We start from the raw sequence: 20,542 nt of genomic DNA on the forward strand, positions 1-20,542 counted from the left end.
AAACCCGTATTTTCTACTTCTTCTGTATTGGCAGGTGGATTCTTTACCACTCAGCTGTCATGGAAGCCCAGATACAACCAACATATACTCATGACCATTCACTTCATCTATGCCCTCCACTCCTTGCTGCCACCCAACTGCGTTATGTTGAAGTGAATCTCAGGCAGTATATTAATACATCTATAGATACTTCTGTATGTATCTCTAAAAGATAACTTTAAAAAAATCACAATTACATGATGAGCATTATGCATTAGCAATATTTCTTTAAATCATCAACTATCTAGTCCAGGTTGGTGTAAGTTATCTATTGCTGTGTAACTAAAGTGTTTTAAAGCAACAATAAACATTCATTGTCACTCGGTTGCTGTGGGTCAGGAATTCAGGAACAGCTTAGCTAGTTCTGGGTCTGTATCTCCTGAAATTTCTGTCGCTTGAAAGCTTGACAGGTCCTGCAGGATCTGCTTTCCAGGTGGCTCATTCACACTGGCTGGCAAGTCAGAGCTGGCTGTTGACTGGAGACTCAGGTCCTCTCCTGAGAGGGCTCGCCACCTGGCAGCTTGAACCGCCTCAGAACCTGTGCCTGGCTTCCCTCGGAGCTAGTGAACCAGGGAGCCAAGGAGGAAGCTACAATGCCTTTCATGACCAAGCTTCATAAATCGCACACACTTCTGTGGTGTTCCTCCCACCATCTGTGCCAGCCTGCTTCAATGTATACAGGGTGTGAATGCCAGGCCAGGAATTTTTTAGGGGGAGGCAAGCATCCTGGAGAATGGTTACCACAGGCTGAAGTTGCCCCACGCGTCTCTCATTTACAATTTTTGAAAGTGAAAGAAAGTGAAATCACTCAGTTGTGTCCGACTCTTAGTGACCCCATGGACTGCAGCCTACCAGGCTCCTCCGTCCATGGGATTCTCCAGGCAAGAATACTGGAGTGGGTTGCCATTTCCTTCTCCAGGGCATCTTCCCAACCCAGGGATCGAACCCAGGTCTCCCATATTGCAGGCAGGGTCTAATTCAGTTTTACATCACTGCATTTTCTTGATACGGCTCAAACTCTTTAATTGGAGGATAATGATAACATTGTGATGGTTTTTGTCATACATCAGCGTGAATCAGCCATAGGCGTACATGTGACCCCTTCCCCCACCTCATCCCTGGCTCATAACTAACTTCTAGATTTCTTTCCCTCCTTTTTTTTGGTTCTTGCTTTATCTTTTTGTTGTTTAAAGAAACCAGGTTGTTTGTCCTTAGAGTTTTACTAGATTTTTCTGCCCACCTCCCCATGATGTCATTTACATAGTCCTCTGACGCTTGTCTTTCCCATAAACTGGTATGTAGATCTAGAACCTAATATGCCTGAGATTCAACTTTTTTTTTTTTGCAATTAACCTTTACTGGTCGTGTTGCTTACTTTCATCAGGAGGCATGTCAGGTTGTCTCTTAATATGATGTTGGTAGCTATTGATTAGCATCACCCAGCTTCATTATTTCATCAGAGGTTTACAAAACAGTCATTCTAATCTTCTGGGGCTTCCCTGGTAGCTCAGTCAGTAAAGAATCTGCCTGCAGTGTAGGAGACCTGGGTTCAGTTGTTTGGTGGGGAAGATCTCCTGGAGAAGGAAATGGCAACCCACTCCAGTATTCTTGCCTGGGAAATCCCATGGACAAAGGAGCCTGGCGGGCTACAGTCCATGCGGTCGCAAGAGCTGGACACGACTTAGCGGCTAAACCACCAATCTTCTAATTTCTTCATCTATTAGCTGGTATACGTCTATAGAGAGAAACTTGAACTTATTTTTGATTACCCTTAAGTACAGTTTATACAGAAAAGAAAGGATAGAGGAGACTGGCGGGCTACAGTCTGTGGGACTGCAGAGTTGGACACGACTAAGCACTTAGCAGCAGCAGCTAGCATCCACCAAAAGTGATCAATATTTTAAAAATATCATCATGAACTTATGAGTTTAAAAAATTTGATTTCAACCCTTTACTCTTATAATTCTTAGTGATGCTCAAATTATCCCATCTTTGGCCAGAAGAAGCCTCTTTAGCCCCCGAGTCCTTCTGAATGATACTGCAGTAGTCATTTTTGATAGTTCCTTTGCTTTCTGGCCTAACATTATGTTCCAGGTTGATTTTGTACATTTCCTGGGCCGACCTCTAAGCACCGTCTTTCCAAGGAGCTCTGCTTCCTTTTACTGACATGTGAGAGACCACATCTGGGTGTTACTCTAATAGTTGCCTTTCAACTAGCCCCTTCCCCATTCTACTCTGTAGCCACCTGAAATGTGAGGACACAAATCCAACCACTCCCTCCCTCCAAGCTCTTCAGTGCTCTCAGCTGCCCTCAGGACAAGGCCAGATCCTTAGCACCCAAAGGCAGGCCCTAAATTAGTTAGTTCCCTTCCTCCTCCTCATGTCCTCCTGGTTCTCTCAAAATTTACAACCCGGCCATTGCAGCCCCCAGTGCACCCCATGCTGAATCACACTCCTGTGCATTTTCTGATACTAATCTCGACCTGAAAAGGCCCATTCCCAGCACTGCCCATCTTAACCTCTGACTCGATCTTTGAGATCTCACCTTTGCTCACATACCACTTCCTACACACTTTTCCCTGAATCAGGGCACAGGGCTCTCTCTCTCTTGTCCCATGGCCCTGCATTTCTGTGGTGACTGAATAGCAGTAAGTGCCTTATCCATCTTTACCCCCAGCATGGAGCCTGTTACCTGGTGCCAGGTGGACGCCCCGTCTGACTCCCTGCCTGGTCAGGAGACTGTCTCCTCTCCCAACAGACACCTTTCCACTTCTGACGTCCATCAAGACTTTCCCCACTCTAAATCAGCCTGCAGACCTGTTAGGCCTGGAATGAGTAGCTACATCATCTCTTAAAATTTTAACTTGTGACTGGTGGGCAGGTTGGGAGACTAAAACAGAGCTCACTGCCCTGCTCTGGTTACAAAGATTGGGGTTGGGTGGCAGGGGGAACTATTCCCTGAAGCCCCTCCTATTTCCTGCTCCACCACAGCTGGAGCCTCAGCCAGCAGTCAGACTAACAGGAAGCTGTTGAGCAGCGGGCAAGCGAGCCAAAATGGAGCAACTGGAATGCAAATTTTGGCTTTTAATGGCATACATAAACACTATGAAGACAAGGATTTTTATTTTCACTGATTTCTAGCATCAAGAACAGAGCCTGGCCCAGTTGGGCAACCATGAATACTTGCATAATGAGTGGGTTGTGATGCTTTTTCCATTACACGCTGTGCTTAGTTGCGTCGGACTCTGGAACACCATGGACTGCAGTCTGCCAGGCTCCTGTCCGTGGGGATTCTCCAGGCAAGAATACTGGAGTGGGTTGCCATGCCCTGCTCCAGGGGCGCTTCCCAACCCAGGGATCGAATCCAGGTCTCCCGCATTGCAGGTGGATTCTTCACCATCTGAGCCTCAAACTTCAAAGCTTGGCTGTATTCCGGAATCAGATATACATGCTGCTGCCATGAGCTCCCTGCAATAAAGGCCTGGGTTGTGTATGGAACACAGAATATTCCCAACACCTGTGGCAAGCTGGGTCTACAAGAATGGGAGGCCTAAGTGGGGTTTCTTTGTTTCTATTGATACCTAGAGCAGAAACTTAATCCTGTCCCACTCCCAGCCCCAAGAAGTCAACAGCACCTCAAACTCAGCTGTAGCCTTGAATTCCACACACACACACCAGAAAAGGTTAAGGAATTTTATTTTTTACAAATTAAGACTATGTAGATTTCATATATTTCTGGATCAAAAACACCTTTGTCTTCACAGTATGAGTTAGAGAATGCAGCCTGAGCTGAAAACCAAGGAACTAGAAAAGAAAGTGATAACTACAGTGATTACTGTATTAAAAACCTGTTAGGCATTTTCTTTAAAAGTAGTTTTTTATATCTTGTCATTCTTGGCACTGTTTCTAAAAGAAAAACTCCTTTAATCCCAAGCAAAAAAGCACAAGAGGTGGAGTTCGGCTTCAGATGTAACTCAGATTCTCAGGCCTAGCAGAGAATCAACAAATTTATGGAGAGTTGCTAGTGGGGGGTTGATAGGAAGGAAATTCCTTCTGGTAAATGTCAAGTGACAGGCTGGGGACAGCAGCTCAATCAGAGCAGCATCCTCTGCAGAAGCAAGCCATTCTTCCGGGTGGCATGCCACTCAAGGAACCACACGGCCTGCCAACACAACTGTCTCATAGGGTACGGTGATGTGGTACGCTGCGAACCAGCAGCCACTGGGTCAAACTGTATACTGGTTGTGAACAAGGAAAGCCAAAAATGGTGTCCTACGAGCAATGAGTTTTCAATGGCTCCAGCCCTCCTTAGGCTGAAGCTCTGTGAACAGCCAAAGCCACAACCATTCCCAAGGTTGCCTGCCCTTCCGGGCCAGCTGACTGTGGCAGCTCACGGGGAGCAGCTGGTGATCCCCATTAGTACTGCCCCCTACACCTGCAAACAGAAAGTTGCAGGAAATCAGGGGTTTGGTCGCGTGGCCCCTGCCTAAAGGCAGCTACAGACTTCTAGAAATCAGTGAACAGACCAAAACCTAAAAGTGCATCTGTAAAACGGACATTTATCGACTGCCCCAAATCTCTGGCCTGATACTACTTATTAGTGCTCAGGTGGGATAAGACAAAAATGCACCTAAGGACTGTTCTGAATGCTGCCTCCTGAGTCATCACAGCCGGTTCCCCTGGTCTAAACAAAGATGCAGTTAGTGGAGATTTTGCTCTCTCCTGCCTCAAGAAGGTCCTTATCTGGGTTTGTCTGGCAGGATTAGTTACAATCACCCTAGAGGCACAACCATGCCCCTTCCTTATCCTTCCTCTCCTGGGATCCTTATTCATAGTCACCTAATAGAGGCCACTCAGTAATTAAGACAGTGATCAAAAAAAAAAAAAAACACTGGGACAGTTTGGGAATTTTCCATATCTTGCCATACATAATCAGCCTTTCATAAATGCCTGACAAGAATTTCCCTTTGTACTGAAATCCTCCCATCCCCATGGAAGGAAAGCAGGCAGATTCCCTGAGGATCAGATAAGGGACTGGGAAGGGAACACACACAAATCCACATTCCTTTTGTGATAGCAAGGCAGAAAGGTGTGTTTGCCAGACCAGTGGAGACTTAAGCAGCTCAGAGGAAGCTCAGCATCCACCAGAAGAGGCTTTTTCCTTGTAGGGGCTGACAGCTCAGATACAATGAGCCCAAGTAACAATGGGACCAGAAGTCTTTCCAGTGGAAAACACACTTCCTAGTCCCACAGGAACTGTGCACAAACCAAACAACGCTGAGGAAGGAAGGGCCGAGGCGTCTTTACCAAACAGTCCAGGTCCTCTTGGTGAAGCTCGGCCGGAGAGCGGACTCTTGGAGCTTGCCTCTGCTGCAGACCCCGCTCCTTCTCACGGTGGGCTGGCTGCTTGAGGAGAGGAAGGGGCTAAGGGTGGGGGCTGACAGAAAACGAAAGCAGGGAAAAACCCCAGGAATACGAAGCCAAACTCCAAACTATATTCTGCTAATCAGTTTTTTGGATCAAAAAATTCAAAATAGAGAAAACCACAAAGTACAAAAGCTTTTCTGATGCTTTTCATTATCACAGAACACGCCACCTGTAATGTGTGCAAAGAGGAAATGAAGGGCGGAGGGAGAGGAAGTCAAATTGGGGAAGGCTGGATGGCTGCTTCACTTCTTCTTCTTCTTATCCTAGAAATGGAGGAAAATGACCCAATTAACTTCTGGTGTTGACAGTTAAGCTAAAACTCTTGAGTGAGCCAACAGCTGACTGCCTTTGATTAGGTACTGTAAGACGGAAGGAGAGAAGCTACTTTGGTGTAGGAGGAGCTAAAGCTTAACCGTCTTCCACTGGCAGTCCCCCAAATTGCCAGACTTGACAAGAAAAAAGTCTACGCTCTCGCTCCCGCTTCTAACCGGCGTGAAGCTAGGTGCGTTGCCTGACCACTCCTGGTACTCACAACCGTGACAGCTCAGATACCCACCACCAAAAGCTGCAGACTGGCAGTCTATCCTAAAAGAACTAAATCAGAGGCCAAGACCAACTTTCCATTAGGCCTGAGACGGAAACATAAATCCTGGGCGTAAGCCAACATGCAAAATAATCCAGTCCAGCCAAACTCTTCACTGCACGGGGGTGGAAGCCCAGTGTATAATTACATGAAAGAAAGGCAAGTTGTTTGGACCGAAACTGGGAGGCTGGCTTCGTGCTCAGCCCATTCGTGGCACAGCCGAGACAGGGGCCACAAATCCTATCCAGTCGCCAGCACCCACCACTGCTGCACTGTCCCTTGTTCCATTTTAAGTTCCGTGAAGAAAGGCTATGCTTTCAGCTGTTCCCCTACTACTGGAGTGGACAATGCTTGCTCCTCACTAACCCTACCTAGCATACCTCACTTGGGAAAAAAAAAATTAGACCAACAAATGGATACAACTGGCCTATTTCTGAAATAAAGATAAAAAAGCTGGCTGTCATTTTATCCAAATCCTCTAGGATCTCTTTTTGAGTCAAAGCTATCTTTACAGCCTTTAAATTCTTCATATATACTAATTGTTTCTTGCTGCCACTGAAGCTCTTTTCCTTCTGATACTAATCTTGGGGAGACATTTTCTAAAAAAAAAACAGAATTGTCTTTACTTGTTCCTTTTTATCCAACAGCTAATGACTTCTAGTTTAACTTATATGCAGTGGCCTGCCTTACAAGTACCCTGGGCCCACACACAGTGTGAGCAAGCTCTCAGGTTTGAAGGACACACAGATGCTGAGCTCAGGAGCCCGTCTTTCCTCTTCGGGTGGTGCTAACCTTCTCATTCATAGCCAGGATCATCATGAGCTTTCTGAAGAGAGTTACGAAATCCAAGAAGAGGTCAACGCAGTGCCTGAAAGAGAACCACCAGGTTATAAACTGCACTTTCCATGTGTCTTTATCCACAAGCCCACAGAGGTACAGGGCATAAAAACCTCACCCCAACCCCAAGAGTCAACCTCACCAGCACCCTACCACCAACAAAGTACCCTATTGTCTCAGACCCTCTTTGACTCCATGAATCCATGAAGCACAGAAAGAAGAAAATTTAGACTGTTACATTCCTCTCCCTCTCGTCTACCTAGAGGTAACCACTATTCAAAGGATAAGATAATTAACCATCTATCAATAGTCCAACTTTTAAAAATCTGATGTCTTTCAGGAACTGAGAAAGACAATGCTTTCTAATGGATAGTTCCAGAACCCTGGATATTCCATCATGTATACCCCTGGTAGGCTGGCCACGTAAGTCAGCCAGTGCCACCTGGTCCACTCTTATTCCTACCAATGTGCAAAGAAAGGTGAGTCAGACAAAAGATCATCCCAGAGATTCAGGAAAGAGCCACTGAAGAGTAGCCTCCTCCTCCATACTTATTAAAGACCATTTTCACACTCACCAGATATAATCTTTATCTCCATTTTCAGCCTTTTCAATAATGAGTTGAGTATCAAAAAGGACAAAGCCACACATGACCACCAGCCCCATATACAGGTTTGCCTGGCAAAAGAAGAATGAGATGTTACCATGTGGTAGACCTTGTAGAGAAGAACAGTCATACCTCTCTCTGGTCCTTGGTCACTTCAAAGTACATCAAACACTAACCCTACAGACATAAACATTCACGAAAATTGAAGCCCACAATGAAGACCATATTACCTTCCCAAGCACAATTCTGCACTTATTTTTTTTTAGGTCACTGAAAGAGCTTTGACCATTTTAACAAGAAGCCACTGCTGGACTGGTTTTAGAAAAATGACTTCTGAGCAAACCATCATCTCCACTGCAATGCCCAACCCCTGTTCAGTCTGTATCTGACCTGGAGCAGAAGGCTCCACTCTGAAAGGGTGAGTGGGGAGGCTTCAAGAGCACTGCCCATGAAGATAAGAGTTTTGGAGGATTCCTAGCCTATCCTGGTTTTAGGAGATTAAACAAGGAAAAGAAACACAAGGTAAATGGGGACTGGAAAGTTATATGCAAATCTCACCTGGAAAAGCCAAACAGATCCGAAGAAAAGGTTCCCCAGGGAAGACAAGAGCATGAGGCTCATGGCCGACATCAAGATACCTAGAAGGGAAGACAAAAACCACCTTGAGAAAAGCTAACACAAAGTTCAGCAATCTCATTAAAGCCATTCTTTACTTTTTCCCCCAAAACAGAGGCTTTCATTCTCAACCCAACAGTTACAAGTTGGAGGGAGGGAAAGGGTCCCAGGGAGAATTTTGGCTAAAGCCGAGATCCTCTCCCTGTTTTCCAGCTCATACATACCTCCTAGAAAGAGGTAGCTACGGCGCCTGGCATAGAGTGCACTCAGGGTGAAGCAGGTGAAGATCATTGCTGTGCCCATGAAGGCAGTGGGAAGGATGCTGTTAAAGGAAAAGGCCGTTATATCAAGGGCTACAGGCATATAACCTTTGTTTAGAAGGTATCTTCATTAAGGTAGAAAGACCTAAGACACTACTAACATAGTTACCTGGGGTTGATGGCAATGCACAAGTCCAGAGCAGGGCCCAGGCCAACTCCTAGAAAACAAAAAGCCCCAGAACATAAAATAAACACCAATTCTTGAAGGATTAATCAATAGCATGGGCATGCCTACAGTCCTAGAAAACAAAACATGTGGACTAAGATAATTCAGTCTCCCTCCCTTCCATCCTCAACTGTTTTCCAGAGAACATATACTTGACTAAATTATTTATGGACAGAGCTGCAAAACCAAGTCCTTGGTTGAAAATCATGGATGACACAGAAGGAACAGAGATTAGGAGAAATGAAGCAGGGAGTTCAAACATTGTCAAGCTAAACTGTAAGGCTGAAAAATTCTGAAGAGCAGTGATGTGAGACTGTAATGTGGGCCAGATCAGGAATCAGAATAGAAGAAAAGGATAAAGAGCAAAGTGGTGAAAAGTGGCCAACAACCTGTAGTCATGCAGACTGACTCCCTGTGTAGCAGAAAAGGCCAGACCGGTTCTGCAGGTGGACACTTGCCAACAGGAGGGAAACCTGTCCCAGCTCCAAACACTTCCTCTACTCTGGCCATGCCCTCTCCTTCTGCTCATCCCACCTCTTAACACTTTCAAAAACCAGCTTTTCCTGATCTAAAAATCTAATCTCTAAATCCCTTCCTTCCTACAATTTCTTCAACACTGTACAGATTAGACGCACTCAGAACAAGTTGTATTAACTCAAATGTTGCTCTGTGAGTATTTTTATTAGGTAGGCTTGAACTGTTTTCCTTAATGATTATTCTAGAAGAGCTGTGCTTGTACTTCTTTTCTTGAGAATCAGCAAAGTGCCCTGTAGGATGAATCTCGATGTATGGCTTTAATGAACTGTCTGCAAGATTCAGAACAGATGCTCCTACGAAAGTTGCCAGCGTTGAGTCCTTAATTCATTAAATCAGATTCTCAGGCCGCTGTTTAGTCCCATGTCCACTGTTAACAAGTCATGCTACCTAAGCTCTTAAACTTCATTCATTCAAGCACATGAATGCTTATTTTTGGGTACAAAAGTAGAAGTCATAGTCACGAGTCACAAACAGCTTACCCTCTGGATGGGGGAGCAAGATGTACTTATATGAAATAAGAAAGTAATACAAGGCACACTCAAATACAAGACAGGATAATACAGTGTGCCAATTGGGATGCATCAGAATATATACATATCTTGGGCCTTGGTTTAAAGAGATACTAAAATACAGTGTCGCTCCCTCAAAAATCAGAGCCATCCCAAACATACCTGTAAGGAAAGCAAATCCAGCCAGAAGTCCCAGTCTTTTTTGCTCAGTTTCATGGCTGTGAGGTGTTGCCATCAGCCAAATCATCAACCCCAAAGAGCCCAAGGCAGAGAGCAGGCCAGCCTGTCAGATCCAGAATCAATAATTAAATACTTGAAACTATCAAATTTATCTTACAGGAGACTTTATTGGATTAAAATATTCACCTGAACTTCCTAATATTTGATCTTAACCTGGAGGCAGTGGAAAAGGCAGTGAAGGCAGAGGAGAAAAACCAAAAGCCTTGTGGAACAGGCTTAGAACCATGACAGATGCTGGAGGCAGTCCATCCACTAGAACTACCCAAGTCAAATTATGAGTCTTGCCCAAGAAACAGAAAAGATGAATCAAAATTGACAGGTGCTTAAAGAACATTTCAATCTGCAGAATTAAGTAGGAATGACCTCTTTTTGATCCCTTTAAAACATACACACACAAATACACATAGAGAGAGAGAACTGAATGACCGTGTACTCATGTACCCCAAAACTCAGGTTTAAATCCCAATCCCCAATGTAATGGTATTTGGAGGTGGAGTCTTCAGAAAGTGATTAGGTCACAAGTGTGGAGCTTTTTTGAAGGGAGATTAATGATCTTATAAAAGATTCCAGAGAGCTCCTTTGCCCCTTCTACTATGTGGGGACACAGAAGGTGGCCACTTACACAGGAAGCAAGCCCTCACCACACAACAAATCTGCCAGTGCTTTGATCATGGAATTCCCAAACTGTGAGAGATGTTTCTTGTTTAAACCACCCAATTTATGGTATTCTGTTATAGCAGCGTGAATGAACTGAGACAGAGTAAGAACCAAAATGTTAAAGAGTTATTTTAGGGTGATGGGATTACAGGGTTTTATATTTCCTTCTTTAACGAATCTGTTTTCTAAATTCTCTATGGTGAATATGTATTAGTTTAAGAAAAAAAAATTTAAAGCAAATGGGAAAAGTAACAGGCAATAGAGACAGAAAAAAATAATTAAAGATGTATGCAGACACCGAAGTTCCTTCCTTCTTTTAAAGGTAGAGTCAATCCTCAGTGTTCACAGTAGTTATGTTCTGCACAGTCACTGTGAGCAATGAATCAGTGATGCCCAACAAATGCTCCTGGAGGAAATGAAGGTGTAATTCTTTCGAGCGTCTTGTCAACATTTTTATCAACTGGCCTAAATAAAATACAAAACCTTACTGAATGTGTGTTTTCTGGTTAAAGACACTTGGGTATGTAGTACTGACTCTTTAACACAACTCGTGCTCAGCAGCACTGTAATTCATGCCTGAACAAAGTTTATCTAACACACGTATTTTCTCTAGAAGGCACATCACAGTATTGCATTGAGCAATACCAGACATTTGAGCGTTATGCTTGGGGCCATTTTAAACATCAAAATCACCAACAAAAATGATAAAAATGCAAAAAATGTGGCACTAAATAGACTATGAAAAGGACACTTGTTGACAGTATGAGAGTTTGAAAGAAGGCAGTATTGCTTTGCTCAATCTCAGCTAGAACATGGTGCAGCGGACAACTCAAATTTTTTGCCACTCTGTGTATGGCTGCAAAAGTCCACAAAAGCACCACAAAGGCTGATTTTAGAGTTACAAATGAATCTTGGCAAGTAGGTGAATTCACAAATATGGAATCCACAAATAATGAGGATGACTGTGTCTCACTTAAAAAAGCCAACACGACCAGAAACCAAAAGGGCCACTGCTGCCTAAAAGGTACAATGTTTTGGTCTAAACTCGAAGGATCAAAGCTCTATCTTTGAGTGTCCAAAGTAATTTTTCACACAGCTTCTGCCAGATGCCTGAGCACTGGGGTGTCTGAGCATGCCACTCCCCAGCTGCGGCAAATGCCAACATAATTACATCTCCATATTTACATTAAAAAGGACAACTCTAAAAGGGACCAGTCTTGGTTAGTGAGCCTCAAACTTTCTGGTTTTTCCTCAACTGTTCCTTTTATTGATGCTAGCCAAACTCAAACTCTCCCTCAACAAAGGAAAATGCGTTGTATCATAGAATAAAATGGACCAAGTCCTTAAAGGTCTCAACCCTGTCTCTCCTGGAAATTAAACATACAATCAGTGTTTTGTATCCAAGTACTCCACAGTCATTCAGGCAAAAAGAGGAAGAATGGAAGAACAGATAAAAAGGTTACTGTGCAAAGTCACCCCAGCATGCATGTCAAGTCTGTACTCAGTGGGTGGGGGCCTCGTACGTCAGCAGCTCAGCATTCAGTGTCAGGGTCAAGACATCCTGTTTTCAGTACCTAGAGAGGGCATAACTACCAGAAAAAGTAAATGGCTCTGCATGTCCTGATTCATGACTGGTTTTGGCTGGGCTTCCCTGATAGCTCAGTCAGTAAGACCCCTGTTCGATTCCTGGGTTGGGAAGATCTACTGGAGAAGAGATAGGCTACCCACTCCAGTATTCTTGGGCTTCCCTTGTGGCTCAGCTGGTAAAGAATCCACCTGCAATACGGGAGACCTGGGTTCGATCCCTGGGTTGGAAAGCTCCCCTGCAGAAGAGAAAGGTTACCCAGTCCAGTATTCTGGCCTGGAGAAAGTCCAAAGCGACAGACATGACTGAATGACTTTCGCTTGGCTGGGTGCAGATCCCAAACTACTGAAAAAGACTAGGGAGAGACACAGGCTTGTACCACCCTGCTGAGCTCGTTTCTTCCTAATGCAATTTATGCCACAGCGACTAGAGGAGAAAACTGTTCTTACCTGAATGAAATGGGTGACCACATGGATATAGGCCCCCGCAGCCGCCACAAACATACAGAGGGCAAAACTGGCATAAACCTTCTTCAGGTGCTGCTGTGTCGAGGGGGTTCTAGGAAAGAAGGTTAATAATGGCCATCACTCCAGGACCAATCTATTCTCTAAGCTAAGAATAATTTTCCTTCTTCTCAGGGAATATATGAAAGTTTTAATACAATAAAGAAAGAACAGAAAATCTTAAATTCTGAGGAAGGCCCCACAGCCCAGAATTAACAATCAGTACCCAAACTATAATAACTAACTAGCTTTCAGTGACCACACAGCAGCCCTTAAGAGTTTGGATGCTTTTATCAGAGCCTCTGGACTCTAGCGAAGTTAATATGTTAGTTCATACACGCAAAAGTTAATACAACAGGAAAAGGAAAAGAAAAAAGACATAAAAGGAAATGTAAAAGGAAGCACAGTCAAGGTCAAAGCACTTACATGTGGGAAAATTTAAAGAGTGCATCAAAGTTGATCTTCCGATCAAATATATTCATGATGCTAGTGTCTGTGGGACACAGCCTCCGCTCTGTGGAATCAAGGATATAAGAAAAGTTATCCGAAAGATACAGGGACACACAAAATAACAAACAACTTTCTTTTGATTTTTTAAAAATTTATTTACTTTTTACTGAAGGATAATTGCTTTACAGAATTTTGTTGTTTTCTGTCAAACCTCAACATGAATCAGCCACAGGCATTTGTTATGAAAAACAGCAACATACAAGTTGGGAAACATGAAAGTTATCTGAAAATCCCACTGCCCTAACACAACCATTTTCATTTTTACATATTTCCTTCTAGAACACATTTGCAATCATATGCAACCAATTTAAAAGGGACAAACTCATCTTCTGCCCAAACTGTTTCATTACCAGCAATCGATTTCCATTTTTTCAGTAGGTAACTTGCCCCTTTAAAAGACATTCTGTTTCTTGGAGAAACAAAGAAGGAAACTTTTTTTGGTTACAATCCCCAAACTAACTTCCTGAGGAATCCTGGGCCATCCTTAAGAGTTCACAGGCACTGCTACCATTTGTTCCCTGAGGTTTCTCTCTCACAAATGAAAACAACTACAATGGCGGGCTTGCTTCCTGATTTCCTCTTTCCTTTCTCACCTGCATCCCTACTCACCTCAACAGCACCTTCAGTTTTGTTCTTAAGGATGGATACAGTGAGAAGCTCCAGAACCTACTAAAGCCATTCCCCTCACCTCTAAGTCATGGGACTCTGGCCCTCTTGATCGAGATGGTGCAATGATTGCAGGCTGTTGCACGGCCAACCACAGCCTTCCATAACCATGATGAATCCACCCTCTAGAGAATACATTTATAGGATGGCAGAATCCAGCATCTGGAAAGTGTCTTTGTTTAAAGCTTCCATTAAGTGCCCTAATGACATCCCTAGACAGAACTTGCAACAGCACTGAAGCAACCTGCAGAGCTAAGTTTCTCTTACAACAAAGCTAGAGTGCCTCTTGCTTCCAATTTCAAGAGTTAAAGGTGGGGATGGGGAAGGGGGGTTAAATCCTCAAATACCCTGGAGGTTGTTAGTCAGAAAGGGCCAACATTCTGTAACCAGACCCCACTGAGTGGAAATTGTAAGAGGGGAGAATGGCAGTTTGCTCTTTGGCATTTCCCAGGGGGTACTCTCTCTCTTAAAACTGCTGATGGAAAAACCAAAGTCATCAAAAGCTGTTAAGATAGGGAAGGAGGTGTCAAATAAGAATTTCTCCATGATTTAGTGTCTTGTGATTTAAAATCACTAAAAAATTCATTAATTAAATAAAACTAGTTTTCCACCATTACTATCAACTCTAAGTTTTTTTAAATCTATCAACTCTAAAATTTAAGTGAAATATGTAATTATCAAATTTTCTAGATGCAAAGGTAAACAGCAATTGTAGTAGCAATTTTACAGGGAAAATGCAATAAAGTAAACATTTAATAAATATGACAAGGTGTATATGACAACTTCAGAAGTGTTAAAATCAGAGGGGAAAAAAGTTAGGACTTTGAATCAAGGAAACATATGACAGTTTCCTCTTGGTCTGTTCCAAATAGACACTAACATACAGACAAGTAATGAGTTAAAACTGTTCTTACAAGTTTTGCCAGACAGACTAAACGCACCAGTTTTCAATCTTAGCCTTAACTACCTGTGCTCAGAAGCGTAGAGAAGAGATACCTACATTCAGTGGTTCCTGTGTAAACTCAGCTGAACAAGATTAAATTGCATTCATAACTCAAAAATAGCAGCACCCATACCAAAAGTATTTTCAGTCCAGGAACAGTCAGTTCTCAGCCCAGCTTGAAGTATTCAAAACCATTAACCAAGTAACTCAGTTAACATTCCAGAGGGCCCCCACAGTTAAGTGAAAATCTTTGTTTAAAAATTTGCTTTTAAAAAAGTACAAAGAATTCCCTGAAGTCTGGTGGGACTCCATGCTTTCACTGCCAAGGGCCCAGGTTCAGGCCCTGGTCAGGAAGCTAGGATCCTGCAGGCCGAGCAGCTTGATCAAAATAGATAAATAAAATGTAAAAGCACATTAAAATAATTTTTATGTTATGTGTATTTTACCAAAATAAAGGAGAAAAGTATACTGCAAGTATCTAAAAAGGTACTCAATAAAGGATTTCCCCTAACATACATTGAAACCCATTACAGAATGGATACCAGCATTGGTTTGTCTCACTCTGGACCCCAACTCGTACACAGTTCTACACTCCGATCTGAAACAGTAAAGTGGACAGTGCCTCTGAGACTCATGGGAAATTTGCCTGCACTGCATTTGTAAATGAGAAGTAAATGTTCAAGTGTTAATCATAACTAAATTTCTTTAATTTAGAGACTCATTTTATGCTTTCATCCTTAGAAAAGCAGAATACCAAAACTTGTCAAAATTGGTCACGCATACATTGCTAAAGCTTTATTGTAAGTCACTACCTGTGGTTTCCCAGGCCAGCCTCTCTGCCAGAGGCACCCAAAAACATTGCATAGTTCTACCAAGAAAGAAAAACTTAAGTGAACACATTGCTTTGAGTCGGTATTCATGAGGTCTGCTTTGGTTTGAGGAAGGAAGGGCAGCAGGGGCAGGCAGAGGGAGACAGGAGTCAGATAGTCTGATCAAAGAACACCTATGTCTTCTCACATACTGTTAAATCTGATTTATTCTAAGCATCTCCCTTAACCTGTTCTAAAACATAACAGCCAAGTCTTAAATTAAAAAAAAAAAAAAATTCTCCTCAATCTTATTCTAACACATATTAAGTACAAGGCAAATGAAACATGGCCAAGTGGCCAAAAGCTATGCAAAACAACCATGCATTTAGCATTCTAATTAAAAAAAAAAAAAGAAAAGCTTGCTGACTTTTGGAGCCAGCACAGAAGCTGCCTCAGTGTATACAATTTAACAACATTAAACCAATTAAGTCAAAGAAACATTGGTCACACGTTGATTTCAACATTCAGTGTGTGAATTATATGGTTCTTTATTCCTGTTGTAGTAAACTCAACCAGATGAATCCTGTTCCCACACATCCAAAAGGATCTGATTGATACTTAAGAAAAATCTCATGTTAAAAAAAAAGGGGGGGGGGTGTGGAGCAGTAATTTTTGTTAGCAGTTCTTCCTACTAAATAGCTTGTAGACTCTGTACAACCATGTCCCTGGAACAGTGGTTAACATGGCCAGCTGCCTCTGAACCCTGGCTACTTCCTTAGCTGTATGATGCAGCAAGTTTCTGGCACTTAACCTCACTGTGCTTCAGTTTCCTCTTTTGTAAAATAGTAACACTTAATATTCCCTACTTCATAGGAATGAGGACTAAGCGAGAGAATACAAATCAAGTGCTCAGAGTAGTGCTTTTTTTCGTAAGACCAGCTCAGTATGTTAACCATTGTTGTTACCAGTGTAATTCATTACTCTCATGTCCTCAGTGCATGACTTCCCCTTTTTTTTTTAATTTGTTTAGAATCATTTAACAGATGTTCCAAACACACCCTTCACAGGGCTACAGGTGGTGGCTTTCCCTTTTTTAAAAGTCTAGTTTTAGAAGACATTTATCTTAGACCTAATTTATATACACTCTGTATTTTACTTAAAAAATATATATTATCCAATAACTAACTATATCCTGAAGGCTTAACAGTTACACAATGAGAGAGTAAAATTAAATGGGAGGAGGGGAGAGTCTAGGAAAATTATAAACTGGAATTGAAAGGAACCTGGTTAAGCTAACTACCGATTAAAAGGTTTAAATGGCATGTCTCTCTGCTGGTACATTTACACTGTCTCTCCTGTCCCCCAGGACCACAAAGGTGTTTTGAGACAGTCTAATAACCACTAAGTGATCGTCTGATGTGGCAAAGAATTTGATGAAATAAATGGTTATTTATTAGCTTGATGTTTTCCTTGCCACCCTTAGGAGGCAGGTCAGTTTGGTTTCAGGAAATCCAAGAAATTCTGTCTCAGCTAGGGCTGAGCTCTGATTGTCCTAGATTTGGATTCCAGATGTCCCAGCCCATCCCTTAACTTGGACCAAAATTCCTGGATCAGGTAACACTGCATCTCTAGGAGGCTGCCTCAGAACCTAACAAGTAACTGGAGATGGAATGCCTATTGCCTTCAATAAATTATTTTTTTGCATCAAGCTGACACTACTAAATCTCCCTCACTAAAGCACAATTGTTTGACAGACACTGAATCGCCTTAAGAAGGTCTCGATGTCCTAAATGCATAATCATCCTCCAGTATAAACCAGCAATCCCTCCCCAATAAAACCATATTTAGCCCAAGTGAGAGCAGGCATAGATTAGGACAAACGGCACACTCACTCAACCCTCATTCCTAAAGCTCTTTTTTCCCCAAGTGTTTTGGATTCCAGTTAATTGTGCAGGAACTGTTCTCACACATTTTGTTGTAATCACTTTAAGAACCTGCATGTGATTCATCTGGCTATCCCCCACACTTAAATCTCCAGAGTAAATCTAGATGCTACTATCTAATGAAGCGTTGCAACCACACATCAAGATTTCTCAGCTGGCTCAGAGAGGAACTTCCCTTAAAGGGTCATTCAAGTGGCCCTAAAAGCCAGTCTACAGTTTTTCTCTCCTTGGTTTGAATACTGTTTTTTGAAAACAAAAATGTGTATGTGTCATATAAAAGCTACTCCATACAATTTGGTTAGTAACTCTAGAGGAGAGCAAGGTGGAGTGAAAGACATTTCTACCAGTTTCTACACCCAAATCAAAGTAGCAAAGAAAAATTTAGCAAGATAACGCATCAAGAGAATATTCAGTGTTTTCCCAGAGGAGACTAATACCCTTGGGTAGTTTATGAAATAAAGTGAAACTCTTCAGGCCAGTAACGGTACCTCCTGTAACAATACCACCGACTGCATTTATATAGAACTTTACAACTTTCAAAGCATTGTATTATGTACATTATCCCCTTTGATCATCATACACATGAAGAAAGGACAAAAATGATTAGTACCTCTCTAAAGATTAAAAAGACAGTTCAAAAAAGTAACATAATAGTATCATGAGCACTGGATTTGAAGTTACAAGTCCTGCCATCAGATCAGATCAGATCAGTCACTCAGTCGCGTCCGACTCTTTGCGACCCCATGAATCGCAGCAAGCCAGGCCTCCCTGTCCATCACCAACTCCCGGAGTTCACTCCTGCCATAGTCTACCACATAACTTTGGGGAAATCACTTTACCTAAGGTCATCTAGGCTTCCTCATCTGCGAGAGAACGACGATTAACACCTTCCCTATTAAGCTCACTGAATGCCAATAAGAAAATCTCTGTGAAATTACTGTAAAGTATTAAACACTACAGTGGACACTGAACAGACAGTAGTGCTGACAAACGTCAGAAAGTTAACAGTGGAGCCAGGACCGGTTAGGTAAACTCTAGTGCTCTTTATATATTACACCCGACAGCAGAAAAGCAAGTTTTCCTTAAAGCAGTTTCAGCTGCTGGTCAAGAGAAATTGTAAAACTATGACAACAAACACATCCCGATTCCTCTTATACTTTTCTCTGTATTTTTCAGCATTTCTACAGTAAATACGAACCATACACATATGTCAGGAAAAAACCTGGCAATGGCTGACCAAATATCTGGATTAATTTTACCTTTCCTATTCTTTAGGAGAGTGAGACTTCAGTGGATCAACAGGGGAGAAGGGAGAGAAGGAAAGAAAGAGGGTACTAAGCCAGGTATCCACAACAAAATAATGGAAAAGGGAAACTACAGACTGCACTTCTCAAGGCTTCAACCATTCTGACTCCACTGGAGGAAAATGGCAGAAAATCTAAATGTCAACATACTCTTGAAGCAAGGACAGAAAAAAACATTAGACGAGGAAAAAGAAAACACTGAAGAGAATAAGTCAAGTAATTACACAAAGGTGTTTGCAGAAGCCATAAGAAATGTGGTTATGAAATTTTTATCTTTCCTGAACTTAATTCTTAAACTACACATTCAACCAAAATTCAAGATAAACTTGAAATAAATAATTAACTAGGAAAGCCCATTTGCCGTTAACCTTTAACCTTGAAATTTCTGTCTATGTTTCAGGCACAGTCAGCTCTTCTGCATGATTACACATTCACAACTAAACTATTGCTGGAACAGAGTCTCAAGTTCAGAAAGGTTTTTGTTGTTGTTTGGTCAATGAAAGGCTGATGAAGCAGGCAACGCAACCTGGGCAGGCACCGGGCTGCAATTCCTCACTTAATAAATACACAAAAATACCACAGCTCCAGCAAGTAGGTCCAAGGGAAAAAACAAAAAACTGCCCGATGACGCCTTTCCTGGGCGAACTTTGAGAAAGACGCCCACAAGGCCCAGGCCCAGCAAAGCCAAAGCCACCTCACCTGTCCAAAGGTAACCAATCAGGTCAGAGCGGGGCTGCCCAGCGGGGCTGGCAAACCAGGCCTAGCCCTGGTCTCTCCTCACCTCCCGCCTCTGCTGTTGGCTTCCAAGTAACTAAGGTGCCTCCCATGTCACAAAAGAGTGTGGCATCACCCGCCCCGCCGTGACAGGGCAGCCTGTCGGACCAGGTACTCCCGAGTCCAAGCCCCAGCCCCTCACCCACAGGCAGCCTAGCCAGAGGCCTCCCAGCAGGCCAGCAATCGGTCGGGAGGGGTTGGGATGACCACAAGCCTGTAAGGTTTCGCTTTCATTCTCCTCCGAAGGAAGGGGTTGCGGGGGGGGAGGGGGGGGCGGGGAAACGCGCCCCGAATTCAAGGGATCGAGGCTAGGCCTAGGCAGTTTACACTTGGGCGGAGCAGAAGGAGGGACGCGGCCTGGGCGGGGCAGGAAGGCCAAGAAAGGGGCCTGCGATAACATTTATGCGCAGAATCCCCGCCTCGACGCCGCGCAAAGACCCAGCAACCCTGCCCGCCGCCTCTCCCCTGCCCGCCGCCTCTCCCCTGCTACGGTACAGTTGCGCATGCGCCATTGTAGTTCCTCGCTTCCCTCTCCGCCTAGCTTTCCGGAGTCCAGCGGCCGAGCAAGGCCCAGTTCCCCCAGGATGCAGTCCGTCCGAAAACGGTGACTACTTCCACTCTTTCTCAAGCAATAACTGCTAACCTTCTTTCCATTTCTCACTCCCAGCCTGCGCACTCCTAGCTTCAGACATACCTTCTATCCCGCCTCTCAGGAGCCCACACAGCTCTTCTAACACCGGATGTGCTTCTGACGCTCCCAGGGTCCGCTCCAGACTCTTTACCTTGCGTCTCCGCCCCTCGAGGGAAGCCCCGCCTCCGTATTCGGCCTAAGGCCAGTCCTCATTGGTCGTTGATTGCACTTCTGCCCTTCCATTGGTTGTACGTGCATAAACAACGACTACTTACTTCAGAGCTATTTGCTTAACTCCCTTGTCGATCAGGACTCTAGCCGCCAACCAGCGTCGTTGCA

At 43.4% G+C, this 20,542-nt stretch overlaps 1 protein-coding gene across 2 annotated transcripts; it reads right to left on the bottom strand.

Moving 5' to 3' along the window:
- Window positions 1–3,718: 3,718 nt before the first annotated feature.
- On the bottom strand, window positions 3,719–20,322 carry TMBIM6 (transmembrane BAX inhibitor motif containing 6). 2 transcript variants are annotated; one of them, XM_024992207.2, is made up of 10 exons: window positions 19,498–20,322; window positions 13,050–13,137; window positions 12,570–12,678; window positions 9,801–9,921; window positions 8,536–8,584; window positions 8,331–8,428; window positions 8,050–8,129; window positions 7,462–7,562; window positions 6,842–6,917; window positions 3,719–5,729 (listed from the first exon to the last, which is right to left on the bottom strand). In XM_024992207.2, exons 2-10 carry the CDS (start codon window positions 13,103–13,105, stop codon window positions 5,709–5,711), a joined length of 711 nt encoding a protein of 236 aa, XP_024847975.1. In that variant the 5' UTR covers window positions 13,106–13,137; window positions 19,498–20,322; the 3' UTR covers window positions 3,719–5,708.
- Window positions 20,323–20,542: the final 220 nt, after the last annotated feature.

Source organism: Bos taurus, chromosome 5, assembly GCF_002263795.3.
Source record: "Bos taurus isolate L1 Dominette 01449 registration number 42190680 breed Hereford chromosome 5, ARS-UCD2.0, whole genome shotgun sequence".
NCBI classification, from domain to species: domain Eukaryota; kingdom Metazoa; phylum Chordata; class Mammalia; order Artiodactyla; family Bovidae; genus Bos; species Bos taurus.